This window comes from Mytilus californianus, unplaced genomic scaffold, assembly GCF_021869535.1.
Source record: "Mytilus californianus isolate M0D057914Y unplaced genomic scaffold, xbMytCali1.0.p SCAF_12, whole genome shotgun sequence".
Classification (NCBI taxonomy): domain Eukaryota; kingdom Metazoa; phylum Mollusca; class Bivalvia; order Mytilida; family Mytilidae; genus Mytilus; species Mytilus californianus.
The window spans coordinates 51,821,037-51,843,789 of NW_026262604.1; the positions used below are offsets into that span (position 1 = coordinate 51,821,037).

The following is a 22,753-nucleotide window of genomic DNA, read 5'->3' on the forward strand; positions in this document are numbered from 1 at the left end:
CTGAACGTATAAGAAGTATATATATTTGTTTAGGGGCCATCTGAAGGACGCCTCCGGGTGCTGGAATTTCTCGCTGCATTGAAGACCTGTTGGTGACCTTCTGCTGTTGTCTGTTCTATGGTCGGGTTGTTGTCTCTTTGACACATTCCCCATTTCCATTCTCAATTTTATCTTGAATGAAAACTTCTAATTTAATGTTTTATAAAACAATGTTGCTACATGTATTTTTTTTTTTTGTTTTTATGGGTTTTTTAGTTGTTTTAAAATAAAAAAAAAATGTTGTTTAGTATTTCAGTTTCAATATTAGAGTCTGGATTGGGATGCTTCAATTCTGTATTTTTATTTTTTGCCAGTTTTCTATTTTCTATTTACATTTTGTCCATTATTCTCTATCCATTATATTTTAGCACCCAATTATTCTCAATTCTTTCTTTTTAGTCATATTTTTCTTAATTCTTTATTTTTTTATCCATTTATTCTGAACTTTTTGCCCATTATTCTCTATTCTGTTAACCCCATCCAGACCCTCATATTACCATTTATGTACCTTTGCTTGATACAGTCTTAAATTTTAACATTACACTATGCCAATTTTAGTACTTTTTCATCACCAAAACTAAATGAAAATAAAGCATTCACACAATAATGTTGCTTAGCTTATAATGCTTGTTAATGGGGTTTATCCATAACGTTTTGATAGAAATGCGTTAGATTCAAGATTAACTCATTGTCAGAATAAAGAATATTTATTCTGTAATTTGAATTATTTGAAACAAAAGAATTTTGATTGGTTTAAAATTTAAATTTTTTTTACATAACATGTATATGAACTAGAATCTCCATAGGATAATCATGTACACCACCATGTACATAATAAAAAGGCCAATTGAGAAGATCAAGTTGAGTTTTATTTTACATGTATTTCACCCATTGTAACTAAGTATGGAATTGGATGATATGTTCAAACTTATTTGCTTAATTTTGACAAGATTTTAAAAATCAGAATAGCCCTCGCTATTTTAAACTTAGGGATTTATTTTGTATATTAAACATTTCTTAAACACTAATATATAAAAACATTAATGTTGAACAGATTTGATTTGATTTTACACACTACTTTAATTACCTCCTTTTAAATTGTGTTATAATTTTAGGAACAGAAGTTACAACTGTTCAATACTTTAACAGAGCTACAACTGCTGATGTACTTGGAAGACATGGTATAAAATTCTTTACCTTTTTTCATTTTATGATAAGTATGACAACCGTAAGAGTCACTGTTTCTTTTATTGTGCAACACTATAAAGACTATTGTGCAATACCGAACAGCAAAATGCTAATAAAAAAACGACGAACAGATATTAAATTCATCAGATAAAAAAGAGCGCCAAATATTTTTGAAGAAGAAATGATGACAAGACGGAAAACAATCCAAGGAAACCACGGATTGAGATCTGTAGGCTAAATACCGTTGTTAATCTGTTACCGTCATTATTCTTTGACGACGTTGATGGCATTTTTGTTCATGATTTTTGTTTGTAAATGTGATTCAATCAGGTATGGCTGCTTCTTGAATTGATATTACAATTGCAATGTTAGAGAACGAAAAAAAGAAATAACATCTTAAGTTTGTATTGGCCAATAGAAAGTTGTAAACCAACCTGTCGCACAACGACGAAACGAATTGGCATATGGTATATAAACTATTAGACACACATTTGATATTAGATATATTTATATAAATCAATCATGATCACAATTTTTTCTGACATTTAAATCTAATAATCATCGCGATATAGTTTTTTGCGCTGATTCGACGTTAAGCAACAATCATTCGACCAATCAAACCTTATAACAAGGTTTGTGTTTTTTTTTATATTTAGAGTACATCCAAATCAAAATCGTAGCAGCCTACAAATACATAGTTACATATATTTCATTGGTAATATCTAGTTGTTGTTGGGTCACTTATATATTGTATTAAAAACTAAATGTTGTAACGTATTTGAATAAATCATTGGTTTATTTGATCAACAGGTCATTTATCATTCCGCCTAACAAACGATAGTCAAGGATTTCTACAGATTTACTATAATGGACAATGGGGTTATGTCTGTCACAACTATAATCAATATACAACCCAGTTTCATTCTGCTTGCCGATATCTGGGGTATTCCTCGTAAGTATATTTTCTTTTTAACGATATAATTAAAGTACAAAATAATATAATTGATGAAAAAATAAAAATAACACTTTTAAATTAACTGGCTCAAAAGGCCATCTAAGCCTTTGCCATCACTTTGCGACCGTTGTTGTCTGCCGTCTGTAGTCCGTTGTACGTCGTAAACATTTTTTAAAATCTTCTCCTCTAAAGTTTTTGGAATAAATTGTTACCAAACTAATTGTTTCTTGGGGTATTTAGTTTAAAAATTATATCCGGATATTTTATTCATCAACAAACATGACGGCTGTTGCTAAAATAAAACATAATGATAACACGTTAGTTTTTGGCTTATATCTCACAAACTAGCAGTTAAACAAATATGAGAGGAGGTAAAAATTATCTCCAGCAAAATTTTCCAAAAAAATTAAACAACCTATTTTGAAGTTATTCCCCCTGAAATGTCTATTTCAAGTAAGTTTCAACGTTTTTGGCTTATATCTGAAAAAACAAAGCGTTAGAGAAAATCTGATATGGGGTAAAATTGACCAGCATGACAGTGTATATTTCTTGTGATATTTTTCAGTATAATCGGACTATCGACTTTGTAGTTATTGTCCCTGAAATGTCAATGTTCCCGCTAATTTCACAATTTCTTATTATCTTAAAACTTTTACAGATACAGAGAAATTTTACACAGTAAAAATTACAAGCACAATAAGATCTTAATTGAGACATTATACGCGAATCGTAAATTGACCCCTTGTAGGAGTTATTGCCATTGGAAGACTAATTGTACTTTAAGCAGAAACTATAATAAATGAATAAAAACTGATTAAAAAAAACTGTTCAATACTGTAAGATTTAGAAATTTGTCATCAAGGCCGAAACTGTCAACATAATCATAATATAAGTCTTTTCCGTCAAATAAAATTGAGAATGGAAATGGGGAATGTGTCTAGGAGACAATAATTTGACCAAAGAGCAGAAACAGCCGAAGGCCACCAACTGGTCTCCAACAAAGCGAGAAAATCCCGCACCAAAAACAAAAATGTGTACTAGTTCAGTGAAAATGGACGTCACACTAAACTCCGAAACATATTATAAATAAACTAAAATTAAAAAAACATACAAGACTACCTAAGGCCAGAGGCTCCTGACTTGGGACAGGCGCAAAAATGCGGCGGCGTTTAACATGTTTTGTGAAAACTAAAAAAAGTTTTTTAAAAACTATTAGAGTTATAGAGCAAAAAGGAACAGCAAAATAAGATCTGCAAGTCAGAAGTCACAACATGGAAAATTTTCACACTATTTAAAGGATTTCGTGCCATTAAACTGATTGTATGAAAGGAAAACAATATTGAAATGTCATATTTTAACCTTGTGCGCGTTTCAAGCTCTAGGGAGGCTCTTGTTAAATTCGCTACGTCCGTGGCGCTTTACTGGATTTACGTTCATCAGGAACGTTTTAAAATATTTCAGAACAAAGTGTTTTAATTTTATTTGTTATACCATGTTTTCTAGTACATCATCAGGTGTATCTTTTTACCAAACCGTTAAAAAATCCAAATACGGTTCATAAAATGTGCTTTTGAACTCCAAAAATTTTTAATTAAAATGGAATCTTAGATGAAACACATGAGCTATGATCAATACTAAATCGACAGTTACGATGACATTGTCAGATCATATATCCTTCCGTAGTCTATAATCGGTCATCATGTAGGTTCGTTCGGACTTTGTTATTGTACTTATCACACAGGAAAACTCCGCATTGACGTCACTACGCTAATACCAGCGTACAAAATTAGTGCAAAATACATTTTTTCTACTCTTCTAAATAAAAAAACATTTCTAAATATATGTTTTCATTGATACTCTAAAGTATTGTACATAAATACAAATTTTCTAATGGCCGTTTCAAATCTGACTTCCGAATGCTTAAAAATATTCCAGAACTTCAGAAAATCCCTCTTCCGGCCTCCATTGCTTTGTTTACATTCCATTAAGCGTCATCAATCTTAACGGCAGACCAAACAGGCCAAGCAAATCGTATTTTTAAGAATTTCAAAATGGCAAGCACCTTGCGTCTTACGCGATTTTCCCGCGATAAAAAAACATCCAAATTGAAAGAAAAACTTTGGGAAACAAACGATAATTATGACATACTTTTGTTCAGGAATATAGAGTAGGATAATAAAAAACAATATTCATATATTTTTCATAAAAAAAAATTTTGGTTCAATATAAAGAGATCGATATTCTGACCATAAGTAAATACTCATATAAAATTCCATTGATGTCAAATTTCATGGCTTATAATGAGGTTTCTTATTGAATAAACCCCAATTTATTGCAAACTATTTCAAAGAAATATCATACAAACAAATAATGTAATTGCCTTAGACTAAAAAATCCCCTAATTGAAAAAAGAGCAATTTGATTGGACATCACGATTTAATGTGTCACGTGGTTTTGTAGCCATTAGAATTTGAATGTAAACAAACCGGGTCAGCTGCTCCAGTATGGAACAACATCGTACATTCAGTGACTGAGAAACAATTATGAGTACCCAAGCTTGACAATACACAGTAATAAAAAAACAAAGCTAAGTCTACAGAAAAATAAAATAAAAAATGTCCTTAAGTGCACGACTTACCACCTTTGCGGGATAGTGCACTTGTTAATGACAATCACGATTTTAAATCAGTTTAACCTATATGCATATTATGGAAGATGGTTTAATATTTTGCACCAAAGATGTTTTTTAGTCTCTTCTCCGAGAGTATCACCAGCCCAGTAGTCAGCACTTGTGTATTGACATAAACTATCATTGATATGGTCATAGTTCTAAATTAACTGTTTCCAAAACTTTGAATTTTTCAAACTAAGGATATTCTACCCTAGGAATAAACTACATTATATGTATTTTGGCAAAAAATTTCGAAATCTTAGGTCTCCAATTCCGTTTAACTTTATTTGGTCGTTTTGACTTTTTTGAAACGAGCGTCAGTGATAAGTTTTGTATAGGCGAAACGCGCGTCTGACTCACGGAATTTGAATCCTGGTATCTATGATGAGTTTATTCATCTAACTTCTACGCCATTGGTCTCTACGGGAAAGTTGTATCACTGGTAATCATAACATATATTATTATTTTATTCTATACTAATACTTTCTATCAGAAAAAAGCCTTAATACAAACATAATTACTTTAACTCATATCTTATACACTATTTTTAAAAATAAAACTTAGTACAACATAATCACCTTTACTCCAAACTATTCAAACACTACTAGTTACTTCACTGGAATTTACGTAGTGTTCAAAGTTTTGTAAATTGTTTTGATTTTACAGTGCTTACAATGTATATGGGCAATATGACAGTTACCATACTGCTATAGTGACAAATTTCCATTGTCCTACTAGTTATTACTACTATTCTTCTAATGGTATAGATGACTGTACTGGTAACAGATTAGGATATACCAACTACTGCAATGATAAACTGTACATTGAATGTGGTACGTATATATTTGTAGCATATAAATGAAGATGTTAATAAATGTATATTCATAGCATGATATAGTAATTTGCTGTGAATTTTGAAATCCCGATCTCAAAGCAATTTATATTGCAGTTAATGGTTTGTTAATTCATTCACATTTCATTTGTTCGTGCGAAAAAAATGTATACATATAACAGTTTTCATGTTTGGAATTCAATATAATACTCGATGTTTAAAATATTTCAAGCAGTTGGCATGCAGACATTTCTTTTAAATGGACCCAACGGATTGTTTTTACATTTTCTATTATGTTAACATCATCAAAATGTTTACTTGAACAACATCGGTTAAACCGTAAATTCTTAAAAATCAGATTAGTAATTTATTTCTTCATTTTCTTTTTGTTTCTTCAATTATTTTCTTCTCATCTACTTTTCTTATCTTCTAAATTTCGGAAATAAAATATTCCATCACTTCTAGATTTGGATGCTTCAACTGTTGGATATGAAGTTACAACTGCTGATGAACTTGGGAGTCATGGTAGGTCAATTATATTATTACTCTTTATTCTGATATGTATCCCTAACTAATATTACGTACGAATATAATCGGGATGCTAAATAAAGGCAACAGTAGTATATCGGTGTTCAAAAGTCATAAATGGATTGAGAGAAACGAAATTCGGGTTACAAACTAAAAATAAGCCCCTGATTATTTTTTTTCTTCTCTGACGTGAAAGAAAGAAAGCATACAATTATAACAGTCCAATTGTTTTACTTGCATTTGTATTGCAATGTATTCTCTTTATATTTTGTGGCTAGAAATTAAGATAAATAAAATTAGAAGATTTGGTAAAATGCCAATGAGACAACTCTCCACCAGAGACCAAATGACATAGACGTTAACAACTATAGTTCGTATGAATCTCCTCTTTACCGAAAGAAATGCAATTGTACAGACAAAATCAATAATTTAAATATCTATTATAAGAACAATATATGTCAGAATTGAGAGAATAACAATTATAATTCAAAACATTAATGTAGATTTACAAATTAGAGCCAATAGTTTATAATTATCAAAGTCTCATAAATCCATGCCGAAAATACAAATCAATGTATAAAACATGAAGGAATCGTGTCCAGGTACCTCGACATGGTAATTATATCCTACTTAATAAAAATAAGGAGATGTGGTATGATTGACACTGAAACAACTATCCACCTGAGTTCAAATGAAGAGAATGTAAGCAATTATAGGCAACGGTACTGCATTCAACAAGAAGAAAAACCCCATACCGTATAGTTAAACATTTCAAACGAGAACACCAACGGCCTAAGTTATTACAAAACATATTGCGAAAAACAAATATGACAGACATAGGCTCCTGACTTTGCTGTCACGTAGTGGTCATTTTATCGATATTTTTTAACATTGTCATATAAGCGGGGGGTGTGGCAAGCCATAAAACCAGGTTCAAGAATATGACAGTTGTTATCAAATAGTTCGTGTCTATGTATGTTGGCGTTTGTTTTTGTTGCACTTCAGTGTTCCTGTTGTTCCTTTGTTTTCCTCTAATAGTTGATGTGTTTCCCACGGTTTTAGTTTTAACCTGAATTTGTTTTCTCTCAATCGGTTTATGACTTTGAACACCGGTATACTACTGTTACCTTTATTTAGGACAGGCACATAAAGAATGTGGTGGGGTAAACATGTAAGTTCATGCATTATTCATGTAAAAACACAAACAATCCAAATGTCACAAAAGGGAATAGGACACAATCGGTTAAATCAAGTTTGTCCGATGAACCTCAGTGTCACATATACTTGTTTGCTGAAACACAAATTCTGGGCATACACTGCAATTTTGTCATTTGAAGTACACGTGCGCTCAGATAAAGATATAACGTATAAGAAGTGTTCAAATTAAATATTGTTAATCAAGCATTAAAAATCTATTAAACGACAAAAAAACGCATCGAGAAGATAACCTTAGAATCAATTGATTCTACATTTCTATTTTAAAATTGTGCACGATAAAAGTAATATCATACCCGAACTGGACTCCAGGCTAACATAAAGCTCTTGGACTTAATGTCAAACAATAGTTACAAAAACAGATGTTCATACTGTTGATTTTTGTTTCAAATATGAAATGTACAATGTGTTTAAAATAGAACTAATATTATGTGGTTTTCAGGTCATATTCCTGTACGTTTAACATATGGTAGTCATGGATACCTGCAGATCTACTATAACGGACGTTGGGGTTATGTCTGCCACAATTCCAGTCAATCCGTATACCAGTTTAATTCTGTTTGCAGATATCTGGGATATTCATCGTATGTGTTCTTGCTTAGTACATATACCATGTATACAGTTGCTTAGTATCAAGCAAATAACCTACTTTTGTGAAAAATCAAATTTCTCCTAAAATAATACCTGTTTGTAACAGGTCAATGCTAGTTGTTCATATACATTTAAAAAATATACATATATATATATATTTGAAATAGAATTAACATCAAGATAAACACAACTGTTAAAAGTCTAGCGCTTTCATCCTTCACGGGATTTATCAAGACGTTGTTAAGTGGTTCTATTACGTTACGTCATCGTTGTTAGTGTTTCTTTGACATTACGTCTTCGTATTGTTATGGTAGCACACCACAGTTAGGTGTGTTGTTTCGCATTTTGGCCCCTGTGTATTTTTCAAATATGAGAGTAAGGCTAATGTGCAATAAAATTCTGTTTTCGATAGCTGAAGATTAAAATAAACTTCATAGTGGGTTTATATGAACATCAGGATTGTTTAATGTATGTATTTTGGGCTGTTTTCTGTATGAGAGTCCGTATTTTCATATCCATACCAGACATTGGTCCGACAATAATTGTTATGTTTTTTCCAACTTTTTGTCGCACGAACTTTGTGATTAAATTTTACTGAAATATGAGGAGTAAGACACCCATTTTTTATTTGATCATTTGGTAGATTAATGTCAACAGTTTCAGAAAAGGCCTTGAAATTTTAGTTTGAACCAAATTGTGGGGGAATATGTGACATTTTCCTGCCCTTTTTTGCAATATATTATGGTAAATAAATGCAGAATGTTGCCATGAATACATAAAAAAAGCAATTATATTTCACCATTTTAACTTTTAAAAATCAATTCTATGGAAGATACTGATTATATACATATGCACATGTATGACACAAACAGTTGGCTTAATGTATTTAAAACCAAGAATAGAATATGAATAAACATTTTGTGGTTCAATTTTTATTTTATTTTCTAACTGTCGAGTGCTACTTATACTGTTTTAATCCATCTTATTGTGCGTGTGATTCTGGTTTTTTGGACTAGAAACGGTTTTTTTCTGTTTTGTTTTGGTCTTAATATCTTTATAAAATGCTTTTCCATTTGTTCTCTATATGTCTCAGTGCCTTTTTGACATATATAGAACCGGAATATTTTGAATTTATTATTTCCACATCTTTCAATTGTTCACTTAACGAAATTTTTTCACGTGCTTGGGTCTCGTATTTGTTGTCTGTGAAACCTGATCCTTTCATAAAGGCTATTTCCCGTTTGTCCAATATAGTTTTCCTTGCATCCTGGACAGGTAATGCAGTATATAAAATTTTTGGACTTGCATGTCATATTGATGTCAATTTTGAATAATGTCCTATCTTTAAATTATCTTTGAAGTTCCAGTCTCTATATAATTAGGATTATCCCTACCTTTGCAAACTCCACATGTTTTGTCACCACAAATATTCACATGAACAGTTGACTCGTAGTGTCACAGAAACACTTAACAAGTTCCGTGAAGGATTAAATCTGTCAGGAACTGTTCTAGAACAGTCAGTATAACAATTCTCCTGACACCTTTAGAACAGTTTCTGATGGAAGCGGTCTGCCTTTGAATAGGTTTGGATAGTTCTAACGTAACGTTAAATTGTTTTCACTTAGAACGGATTCTGACAGTTTTACCCTAGAACTGATCTGGACAGTTCTACCCTAAAGCAGATTTTCTAAAAGTAATTACTTGAAACATATTTGACAGTACTACTCCTGAACAGAATTAAACAGTTCTATAATATGAACAATTAAACAATTTACGGATAGAACTGTTCAAGAACTGTTTAGAAAAAAGTTTATGACAGATCAGTTCTTGAGTTCTAAAGAGAAGTTTTTACTGATCCTTAATGAAGCAATTTCAACCAAAGTATTCCAGCATTTAAAACAGCTTTGAACAGCGGTATTCTACGGTTGCCTTCATTTAGCCCCCAAAATAGACGAGCTGAAGTTCAATGTGAAATTGATACGGTTTTGTCCAAATGAAAATTCTTTGTATATGTAAGAGAATGGTAATTCCTTTCTTCATTATCGAGTACGAGCGTTAGCGAGTACTTATCATGATGATAGGGATTATCATTCTCTTATAAACTTAGATAATTTTAAAGTGTGATCAAGGTTGAAACGATCTCTTGATTGGTTCTAATAAATAATTCGTTTCATTGTGCATTCTGCATAATTAATAAGCAATTGACTTCCTTATGAGCCAGTTCATTCATCGATTAGTTTTAGTGATGTAAGGTCTAATATAATTACACCCAACTCAACGCAAGTCCGTCTGTCTTGTTCTTAATCGCAACTCAAACCAAACAACAGGATTTCATGAAACTTTGTAGATAATAATGACATACTATGTAGTTGTGCATACTGACAGGAAATTTTAAATCAAATTTATTTTTTTTGGCGTTATACCCCTTTTGGACTTATAATTTGGGCTGAAAAATAAACTATTGCAAAAGTTTGTCAATTTTGAATAATTTCCTATCTTTAAGTTATCTTTGAAGTTCCAGTCTCTATATAATTAGGATTAACCCTACCTTTGCAAACTCCACATGATTTGTCACCACAAATATTCACATGAACAGTTGACTCGTAACGTCACAGAAACACTTAACAAAGTCCCGTGACGGATGAAATCTGTCAGGAACTGTTATAGAACTCCTCTGACACCTCACAACAGAATTTCATGAAACTTTGTATATAATAAGGACATTATATATAGATGTGCATATCGACAGGAAATTATGATTCAATTTTTTCTTCTAGGAGGACAACAGAATTTCATGAAACTTTGTAGTTAATGAGGACATAATATGTACATGTGCATATCCACAAGATATTTTTATCAGATGTCTTTTACAGGACATGTAGAAGTTATGAGTCTTTAAACTTTTGTTTGCCCATTGACAATGCGGGTGCATGGGTTATGTGAGTGTGCTCACAAAAGTTCTTTTATTACGGAAATGAAAATAAAATTGTATTTTATACATAAGATGACATAACAGAGCGATGAAATGGTAGGAGATGTATAAGATTCCTAATTATAAGTATTAATGTTTATCGTTTAATATTTTAGTGAGGAGTTATCTTTTTGCTTATTTAAAGGTAAAATGAATAAATAAAAAATCTAAGGTTACAACTCAATTTTATTCCACAGTCAGTTATTTGGTCCAGCTCTTTACATCAAATTCCACTTCACTATGTGATGTAACTGACTAAAATTATATGTTCAAATAAAATGCCTTTTATAAATATTCAAATGTTAATTTAGATTCCATTTATTTTTGTATCGGAATGTTGAAAATTAGTATTCTTACACGGTGCCAATTGTGGTTCAAGTATTCTGAGTTTAAGTAAGCGTATAAGCTAAAAAATTCAGTTGTATTTAACTTTAACTGTTTTGTTTTCCTTTTTTGTATTGCTTCGATATTTTTTTTAACTTATTTTGATTTTTTTGTTTGTTTCTAAATTCATCTTTTAGTCAGTTTTAATAACAAATCCGTTCTGGCTAGTAATTGCGCTTCAGGGCAGTAGGAACTCATTTATAGAAAATCTTTGTTTTGAACTGTAAGTAGGCATAAACAATCGGATAACCCCTTTCTAGGAACTTGATTTACATTCATTTTTCACAATTAAGGAACATTAAATTCTACAATTTCATTGCTCGAGAGCACTTCCCTATATTCTTATTCTTTTTTGATATTATGCTAATACATTACCATATTCGTGTAGGTATAATCAAAATGAGATTCCGAAGAAAAAGTTCTTACCGGATTTTATGGCATACGATTTTTTTGGTATTGATATTTCTTTCAATTACTTTCAGTGCTTATAAAGTTTACGGCAAATACGAAAGTTTCCATACTGCTCTACTGACAGATTTACATTGTCCTGGGAGTTATTATTATTATTATTCATCCAATGGTATTGATGACTGCACTGGTGAAAGATTAGGATACAACACTTACTGTAATGATAAACTATATATTGAATGTGGTACGTAAACAACACACTTGAAAAAGTACATTATATTCGTTAACAAGATACATTTTCAATGCACTAGACTGATTTGAAGACCTGAATACCCATATTTGATCTCTAGATGTACTATGAATTTATTTATTTTTGCTGGTACCAATTATCCATGACTGAGAAGAAATTAATCTTTTGTGGATATCTAAGTTTTTAAAGGCGTATACAGTGAATAATAATGAATCCACTGTATTTAGTTATATGTATGTGGGTTGGGGTGATTTTTTATTTATACTCACATCAACCTTTTATCTTCATACAGAACTTGACATAATTCTCACAAACTAGATGTCCATCAAATCATTCTGACTGGGCTTACTGAATTATTAGTTCAAAGGGGCACACAATGATTCTTAAAAGATCAATTTTTTTTCAGTTTGAGTTAGTTATTGTTCTATTGTATCTAATTTCCATTTCATTTAGTTATCTTTTTTTATAAATTGTATTGCATGTTTGGTTCTTTAATGCAAGAAAACATCGCAAGCGTTTTTCTGGTGCCATCTTATTTGTGTTCCTAATATTTGTATTTCTGCAGTATGGTTTGAGAACGAAGGTAATACGTATTATAAATTGTGATGATAGGTCAATTCAGGATTATTCCAACCTGTGGAAACTATTTCCTTTCAGTACACAAATGGTTTGATGGGATATAAGTTGTTTGAGTTTTTAACCAGTGAACCAAAAGGAGCCAAGACGAATGTTAAACATACTTTTTGTTAAATTTCTGTTTTCTGTTCCAGATTCAGTAACAACTGAGGAAACAGCAACAGTACCCTTTAAAACGGGTAGGTTTATTAAAAACACACACTCATATTTATATGACCGTTTTACATGTATATGAAATATAACTGTAATGATCATTTTCTGTAACTTAAGTGTTCATAAAATGAAAAAAAAAAACACAAAAAACACTCAGATTATTATACTATAGGTAAAAAGTAGCATCACGCAACCTTCTAAAGCTTTGAATTAAATTGCTCTTTAACTCGTTATTGATTTGGCCATCCATCTATTTTGCTTCGCGCGCAACTTATGAGTCGTATGAAGACAAATCTCGCATCTTCCGTACGAAATCATACGCCTGGTATTTTTAACGAGTGTTTATAATCATTGGATTTTTTTTTATTAGCCACAACTAATTAATGAATGGTCAATTTCAGTTTTGATTGGCCCTGAAACTAATTTTTTTTCCAATAGTGGTGATGATGATTATGATGATGGTGATGATGATGGGCACTAATATTATAATTATGATTATGATTATGATTATGAATATGAATATGATTATGATTATTATTATTGTATTTTAAGTGTAACAGATTTCCTATGATTTGCACCCGATTCAAAATATAACGTCAAGTTTAATTTGTTTTATTTAGGATGTCAGTCAGTGACTTCTTCTCCTGCTGACGTTATTTTCGTTGTTGATGAATCCGGAAGTGTAGGCAGTACTAACTTTGACAGAACAAGAGCCTCCATTGTGGATACTATTCGTCATCTTGATATCAGAAAAGATTTTATACGAATCGGAGTCATGACCTTTGACGATACAAGCCGGACAGTTTTTAATCTTAACACTTACCCCGGAGATCCTAACAGCATGGTGAATCGCGTTATGTCAATGCCATATTCCTCTGGAGGTACCGACATTGCAGATGCACTTTCCCATGCCTGCAGTAATATGTTTACCAGCGTACACGGAGACAGGTCAAACGCCACAAATTACCTGGTGCTGTTAACTGACGGCCAATCACAGGCCCAACAAGAGGCTGACCGATGTAAAGCTGGTGGAACTAAAATTATAAGTGTTGGAATCGGTGATAGTATTAATGAACAAGTGTTAAGAAATCTTGCCTACAACTATGACTATTATTTAAGTACAAACTACTCCGATATTGCTGGTTTCCTGCCCAAACTGGTAACTACAGCTGTTAATTGTGGTGGTTTAGGTACATATTAGCAGTTGATTGTCATCAAATGTTTCATTAACACTGTACATGTATATACCGATACACATGCAATGAACTTAGCCATTGTTTTTATATGTTTGTGTTAAAAGATTGTTCCGGGCTATAAAATAGAGAAGCAAGTGCAAATAATGACGTATTTGCTAGTAAATAATATAAAGGAAATCGGATTTTCTATTCTTGTAAACGTAGAGAATCAACTGATACGGTGGCTTTATATTGATCGAATAGGGGTTGTATCTCCAGTTAAAAGAAGGTTTTTCGCCTTTAGCTGAAGAATGTAGATGGATTTTTTTCTTCATTTACAATCGATTGTGTTCTGCTTCACAATGAGATATACAAAGAAACGCTATGTTGTGTTTTATTTTCTGTATGCATTCGAAGAGGCAATTATTATTTCACGTGACAAACGAACGCTTAATTACCAATCAGTTAAACTACAAAATTGTAATTGCATTTTTACAATGAATGTTATACGACTTATTAATGACAGTATAAATGAAATCTGAATTTTTGGATTATATAATATCGTACCCTATCGTTCAGCTTTCAGAATAAGGCATTTAAATCACACCCTTTGTCATCCCCTTTGTTATCTTTGCCTCTTTTTTAAACACATGAAATCAATAAAGAAAATCCAAATAAAGAAAAAACAAAGAATCAAACTTAAAGTCAACTCCATCTAACAAATGAAAACTATTTGTGTCAATTATAAAATATTTAGCAGCTGTTGTTTTTAAGAGAAATACAGAGTTCATTTGTCTATAAAAAATAACCGATGAACTAAGTCTAAATAATTATTGTTTTCAACAGAATCAACAAATGCCAAACATATCACTGTTAACTGTCAGCACAGTAGTTGGTATGTTAAAGTCCACCTACCGCCATTGGAACAACAGTATTCCGACTTTAAAGAGACCGACGTCTACCTCGGCTCTCACAGTTGTACTGGAACACGATCTGGCGATTACCTCATTTTCAATGAAGATTATACAACATGCGGAACAAATAAGATTGTAGGTAGTGCATTGATAAATATGACTTTTTAATTCGGAAGAAGCATCTACTAAATTGCGATTTTTATTGAACATGCAGATTGTTAATAAGCGGACATTGATCTCATTGGTTCATATGATATATTTTACAGAATCAGATAGCAAAAAGGGTGATAATTCAGCTGTCATTAGTATCGAAAAATACCAGTTAGGAAACAGAAATATTACTAATTCAATGGTTTTCCCTTATTACAGTCTAAATTGAATGTTTAACTATGTATGTCTTTGTTTTGGTCGAAGTTTGAAATACATTTTTTTTTATAAATCTAGAAACTAGAGGATCGTTTGCCAAATTGTTAAACTGACCTGTTTTCTCACATTATATATAACCCGTAGGCGTCCTATGCTATCGATGAAGATTTTTTTCTACATATGAATTTTTGTACACATATATAGAAGGTAATATATGTTAGTTTAAATCCCACAAGGATCTTGTTGACCAGACTTTTGTCCCATATAGATTGAGTGATTGTGTTGAATGCCACCGTCAGTAAAATCATAATTTATATCGAAGGAACCCTGGGAGGATCATCGATCTTTAGTTGGAATGTTCCAAATTCAGAAACGTGATTGAGGAGATGTATCTTTTATCGATTCGGTTAAAGCACATAGAATATTGATACAAATTAATGTAAAGAAAACAACTTAGGTCTATGAATAGTTAGCGACATATATCACCCTTGAAAGAACTAGATGTTTTAGACATCTGTATTTCGTGTGACAAAATAAATCGGTGTGATGCATACCAACACGGTAAAATAACTTCGTTGTTTGTTATATCAGCTCTTCAAAATGTTCTCTTAGGTTTTGGAATTTTAATTTATTTGGCCTGGAAAATAAACACTTAAGTCTTTTTTAACAATCCCGCGAGTAGGGTATTAACGTAATGTTTTCCAATTTTGCATGTTACTAAAATCGACAATAAGCTATTTTTGGTACAGTTATATTTAATAATATTTGTTTGTTATTTTTATACTGCCAATGGTCATTTTGATATTACTTTTATATAATATATTATCAATTGAGTGAGGATTATTACGTTCTTTTACGAAGCTTGTTTTATTTCACAGGCATCTGCAAATGGAGTTATCTATACAAACACACTTGTCTACGCTGTGCACGATCCGAACCAACCATATATTGTCCACGAGTACAGGTTTCGTGTAAGTGTCGAATGTGACATGTCAAAACAAGAAGCCGGAGAAAATAACATTAACAACATCCATGGCAATTTAGAACAACAGACCATTTCTGGTGTAGGACATTTTGTCGTTCAACTGAAGTTCTTCAGTGATTCAAAATTCCAACACGAATTCAATGGATTCCCTCCATCTTACATGGTTGGTCAAAATGTGTACGTCAAGGCAACCACTCCAATCCATGACTATAATGTTAAAATGAGGTTATCAAACTGCTACACAAAACCAAGTAAATCAGCAAGTGATGTGTACATCTACTATCTAATCAGAAATGGGTAAGATTTATTACATGGACTATTTAATCAGAAAAGGGTAAGACTTATTGCATGCACTATTTAATTGGAATGGGTAAGATTTATTATAAACGTTGATAAAAGATTTCATCAGAGATAAGTAACTTTGATTAAAGGTAAAACATTGAATGGCTTCATGTATGAAGCGCTCACGGAATTCTGATTTCCAACAACTTTCAGAAGATGGGGTCAGAACTGTTGAAATATAGTTGGGTCTCAATATCCGGCAACATCTGATTTTAGCTACAGCAATAGTAGTCATTTTGTCCTGCAGAATAAGGCAAGATTCTAACATCAAGAGTTTTCAAATTAACTTGAAGACATAAAAACGCATTTCTTAAAGATCTCGGCTATGGCAATCTATGTCTTGAGTAGGGAAATTAAAGTGGTTCGAATAATTCTAAATTTATAAATTTTGAACTATCTTTATATACGAAACCTGACATATCTAGCATACAACATGAATTTATCTAAGAGTTAACAAATCTAATTTTATATGGAAGGGTAAGAAAAATTATAACAAACGACATAAAGTCACAAAACGACTGTTGGATGTCTGAGGTGGATAGATATACACAATTATATAACTGCACTTCAACTAGCTGTAAATGGCAAGTGATTCCAGCATTTTACATTCATACATCTGGTGTTGATTTCACGTTATTATATATCAATATGGACAGTATTTTATTAAACACAAAACATATATAAACATTTAGAAATTGTAATTTTAAAAATATATTATTATTTTTTTTTTTTATTTCAAAAACATGCGAACACATATCTTATAAAGAAACAGAATAAAACAGTTAGTTTTACAATCTATGTCTACATTTAGTACCACAGAATGTATTCCTAAAAAGAATTGTGAATGTGTAATATTACAAGTAGTTTTATATCAACCGGTTAAATCAACTAATTTATGCAACTAATCAACATGCGCATGTTTGCTTGACGTGATAATACCGCTACGAAAACCGTTTAAACTTGCAAAAATTCATTCATGTCTTTTAACAGCCATTAAACATGCTATTATTAATGTATTTGTCAATTAAATATGAACAGAACCTCTATGATTTACCATAATATATGTGCTTTGACAGATGTCCAGCCGAACCTAATGCCTTTATCACTACCAAGACTACACACGAGACAAGATTCCACTTCCAGGACTTCGAGTATGCCTTCCACCCTGATTCAATGTATGTTCATTGCAATGCCACATTTTGTCATAGCAATGACTATTCGAGTGACTGTGAGCCACGTTGTAGCAACAGGAAGCGAGTCGGGAGTATAGATCAAGATGATGAACCTATTGAAGGTGTTGGACCAATTGATTATGCTGAAGATGAAGCCACGCTTCTCTTTCGGAAAGGCAAGTTGGTTTACGAAATTTGAAAACATTAAAAAGGGGTAGGTAAACTATTAACTTAGGTACCGATGTTCAAATTTTTTAAATTGATTAAGAAGACAAATCAAGGATACAAACATATAAGGTACACGTTTAACGAACGAAGTAGTTTATTGGTTAATTTAAAAAAAATCAATAACGATACGGGGATATAGGCATACATTTTAAATGAAAATGGCATTTTTTAAATTTCGTGCGTCCGAAACGCGGATTTGCCTTCTTCAGGAACGTTCAGACCTAAACATCTTAAAACCAGGGATGTATATACAAGTACAAAGTTAGGACCCATATATCCAAATTCAAACTGAAAAAGCGTAACCAAATTGTCCAAGGACAATTTTGGCTGAGTGAGGTAGAAACTTAGTTTTTTAATAATTTCCTAATGTATCCAAGGGGATTTTAAAAATTTTGATTGATATGTTAAAATTATGAAAAATTTAAGAAGTCATGTAGATCACATTAATTTTGTACATAAGGTTTTTGAAATATACCGACGGACTTTTAAAAAAAACCTGCATTGGTATCACATTTCGCTTTTAGCAATTTAGTACATTAATCACGTTACTGGTGTGAATGACATTAGATTAGATACGGGAAGAAAACCTTATCTCGGAACAAAACTATTGTTGGATGTCGGAACTCAATGTTTGCTTTTAAATTATAACAGGTCCAGAGGCGTTAAATGCAGGAAATAAGCAGGAAGAAGGAAACAAGGGAAACAAGCCTTTGTATGTCGTTGGAGTCGTCGTTGTAGCAGTGGCAATGGTAGCCATTTTGGTTGGGATGTCGATATACTTCAGATCAAAGAGACGGCAAAATGGACAGTCTAAAATTGTTTAAACAAAAAACTTGTGAACAGTGAACTCTATTTAGTAAACTGAAATGTGAACAAAAATGCTGTATGAATAATTGTTTTGTATATTTGATGATTATTTTGAAATTGTGAAAGTTTGTAATAAGGCCATCATAGATTTTTTTTCTTTTGTTATAACACATCCCTAAATTATGTTGTTTAGGAACAACACCAACATAATATGAACGTCTGATCATTTTCATGTCACATGATAACACGTTTCTTTCTGTTATTACACCCATTACATAAAATGAGTATAAATGTGTAAAATATATAAAAATTAAATAATTTGACAGGACAACAAATTGAATGTATAAAGTCAACAACACCGGACGAAATTGTAACCTTAGTTATTCTTCTGTTATATTATTTATTAATTGAAAACAGAGAGCGCATGTATCATAGAATCAATGCCGGTATCGAAGCACTGTAGTTTGTGTATGTGGTACTCTCGTGGTTACCAGTCAAAGAGAAGCGATACTGACAAATTGGTATATAATAAACGTACTATATTATACTGCACACGACATAACACGTGTTTCCAGAATGACCTGTTACCGTTTGTAGTACCAGGTCATTTAAATGTGTTAAGCGAGAACAGAAAACACGAATAAAAAGCTTTATCTATAAAAATTGATCTGTGTGTTGTCTGGCAATCTATATTATTTTGAAAATGAATTTATTTTTCTATTGTGAATTTTCGTTTTTTATGTAGCAACATACATGATATATCAACAGCACCTACATCTCCAACTTCATACGATATTCTAGGGATTGTGTTTCTTGTCTTGTTAGACGATTCGTGAGAAGAATTTCACTGAAGTTGAAATCATTGCATTTAATAATTAATGGATGCCATTATGATGTGCTGCCATTATGATGTTCATGACCGTTATGGAATTTTATTTATAAATAAACATGACTATCTTGGTCTTTGCTATTATCCCCTTTTGATAACAAAAAAAATCATTTTTGCAACGTCTTTTTACAGAATACAATTATCATAAGTTTATCAGGAACTGTTCATCCTTCCGACGCACCAGTGCTTACTCAATTTGGGTTCGTTGTGCTTAATTTTTAGTTTTTTATATAGTGTTTTGTAATATGTTTAAAAGGGAGTCATCTCGTTATTTTTCTTTTGAACATTAGGTTGCTTTTTCCGAATTTTTCTAGCGATAAGAGATATTCATCCGCAAACACAATTTTCGGTACGTGTGCATAGATATTAATGATTTTGTTTTACTTATGTATACATATTTCTCACGACAAGCATTTTCATATTATTTATTTATGTTCTTAAAAATATTTTCATGAGTATTTATTGAAGAAATGAATTTATAAAAAAAAAATATGTTGTACGTGTAATTCTAATCAGGCAACAGAAATCTACAGCAGCGCAGACAGCAGCGTTTTATTACATAAAAACAGAGTGATGTCCCTTGGAAAATGATTAATTAATATTCAATTTTTTTTTCAAATATTCATATTAATCCCTAGAATTGATTTTATAAAGAGGTCTTCATAAATCAAACTTGTTTTGGGTAATTCGGATGTAAATTGTACAAATCCGCGGAAATATTTCTAATTATACCAATTACAGAAAATGGAATATCGAAGTACTAATGCAACTAACAATGGAAAAAAAATGTATGCCGACTTTTCTAGATCCAAATTAAAAACAATATAACTCACCCTTTTTTTTTTGGTATAAAATATAACAAGACGCAGTTAAAAAGGACTAACATATAATTCTCTGTAGTTACTGAAAGCAAGTTCAAGATACTTATTACTTAGCCTATATTGTAATTTAGATATTGACATCTTATTAAAATTTGATACATATTTATTTTAGATACTTAATCACTCTTTTACACCAGTCCTGTTGAATTGATTTGATAAGCTGTATTCATAAAATAAAAGTTATTTTCTTTTAGCCCCTTTTTGGATTAAACAATAACACACACTACAAAAAATCTCTTACTGTAACCAGATCTTACTTGCATAGACACAAATGGATTAGACACATGCCAAAAAGACATATGAAGTGTTTGCTAAGCATGAATGTAGGAGCATGTATGTTAAATTCTGCAATTTCAAGCATGTTTTGCTATTTTGTCCTAAGTTTTAATACTGTTTTAAACTTAGGCCTTCTCATGGAGTACACTGGTTCCAAGAAGTTTCCAAATTTGGTAGTACAAAACCGGAACTTCTGATCTTAGCAAGAGGTAAAATACGCCCTCTTATTTCAAGTTCATATACTTTTGTTTAAATATTCATATGAAAATTTCAGCAAGGGGTGAACTTGCCCAGTTAAGTGATTCTATTCCCGTTAGAGCAAAGACTTGTTTGTCATTTCTGAGTCAAAATAATGTGTCCGGGTAGGGTAACATGTTACCTTGTGAAAGCACGTTGAATATTCGGCTCCAAATGGTTTGCATGAAATATTTCCCGATATATGTTAAATTATATTATTTAATATAATGTATTTGAATATAAGTTGCTGTTATAATACTTTTGAATTATTTTTGGTCATCAAGGTCTTTGATCGGTAAGTATATGTTTTCTTAAGAAACCACTTAGCTGCTTTGTGTTTAGATTAGAACTTTATAAGAATAAAATGCTGAGACAACTCTCCACCAGAGATAAAATGACGTCGAAGTAAGTAACTATTGGTCACCATGCGGCCTTCAACAATAAGCAAAACACATATCATTAAAGCAAGCTATAAAAGACCCCGAAATGACAAATTAAAGGTTGTGTTTCAAACTGTGTCTATATTCATTTAACTAATTTGCCCCAACATTAATGCTATGATGAAGCACGTGTTTAATATCTCATCAATTTCGAATGGGGTTTCATAAAATATTTCTTGCCAAGTACATTTGTTTATGTTTTCATATAAACGTCAGTGTCGCATTCTAGATAAAAAAAAGAGATGTGATATGATTTCAAATGAGATAACTATGCACTAAATATCAAATGACTGTGTTAATCTATCGTAGAAAAAGTGACTTTTATTGGGAAAATTGAAAATGTTCATGACGGTTACCTTTTTCATCTACACATCTTCGTGAGTAGTGTTTACATATTGAACAAAGACCTCGACGAGAACACTGAACTTTGCGTTCGGTATTACGTTATTAAACAGTTTGCTTTCATTGTTAAAAGATCATGGTATAGGGCACTAAAACTAACAAACATATGCAGTGTAAATGCGTTAACCGAGGCAGATTTTGTATGAAACGCGTAAATGCTTCTTTCTTAAAATGTGAAAACGATCAACGCTTTTACAACCCTATAAAATTACAAAAAGAAGTATTCAATTATTATATTTACATTTTTTTATGCTACAAATTGAATATAAAAAAAGAGAAGATGTGGTATAACTGCCAATAGGACAACTCTAATCGGTTGGAAAGGGCTTAACTCATCAGATCGATACAAAGCAGAAATGCATCTAACAAAAACACACACCAAACGTGGCATTGTACTTATACATCCCCACAACAACAAAAATCAAGAATCAAATACAAGATTCTTAGTGATGAATGGCAACACAAAATGCTTGCACCAATGCATATACAATGTTTACTAGTACTCATGAAACGAATATTTGTTATTAGATATTCATTATTTTATTTTTGTATTTCGATCAAATATGCTGTTGAATCATTGAACAGTGCTTCTGAAAAAATAAGCTAAAATGAGCGCCCTTTTCTAGAAGTAAAGAGACATTTGATTGTCAATTATATAATATAAATTTATTTCTGAAATTGACAAAAATCGCAGGATTTGAGCAAAACAATATGTGCCCTAGACTAGTACTAATGTATAAAATTATGAAAAGAGCAATGCAACCATCATTGGGCGAAATCAGGAACAATTACATTTACTGTTTGAATTCATAAAAGCG

General features: G+C 31.6%; 1 protein-coding gene across 1 annotated transcript; it reads left to right on the top strand.

The window, feature by feature from the left end:
- The first annotated feature begins 16,421 nt into the window (after nt 1-16,421).
- Nucleotides 16,422-18,827, top strand: LOC127721120 (pancreatic secretory granule membrane major glycoprotein GP2-like). The gene is made up of 3 exons (XM_052227795.1): nt 16,422-16,558; nt 17,680-17,951; nt 18,655-18,827. The coding sequence occupies exons 1-3, from the start codon at nt 16,422-16,424 to the stop codon at nt 18,825-18,827; spliced, it is 582 nt and encodes a 193-aa protein (XP_052083755.1).
- Nucleotides 18,828-22,753: the final 3,926 nt, after the last annotated feature.

Excerpts from the sequence above, each read along its gene's own strand:
- LOC127721120 (XM_052227795.1), top strand. The coding sequence starts at position 16,422 with ATGGTTGGTCAAAATGTGTACGTCAAGGCAACCACTCCAATCCATGAC. Across the intron at positions 16,559-17,679 it reads TACTATCTAATCAGAAATGG|ATGTCCAGCCGAACCTAATG; the intron begins GTAAGATTTATT and ends GTGCTTTGACAG. Across the intron at positions 17,952-18,654 it reads CACGCTTCTCTTTCGGAAAG|GTCCAGAGGCGTTAAATGCA; the intron begins GCAAGTTGGTTT and ends AAATTATAACAG.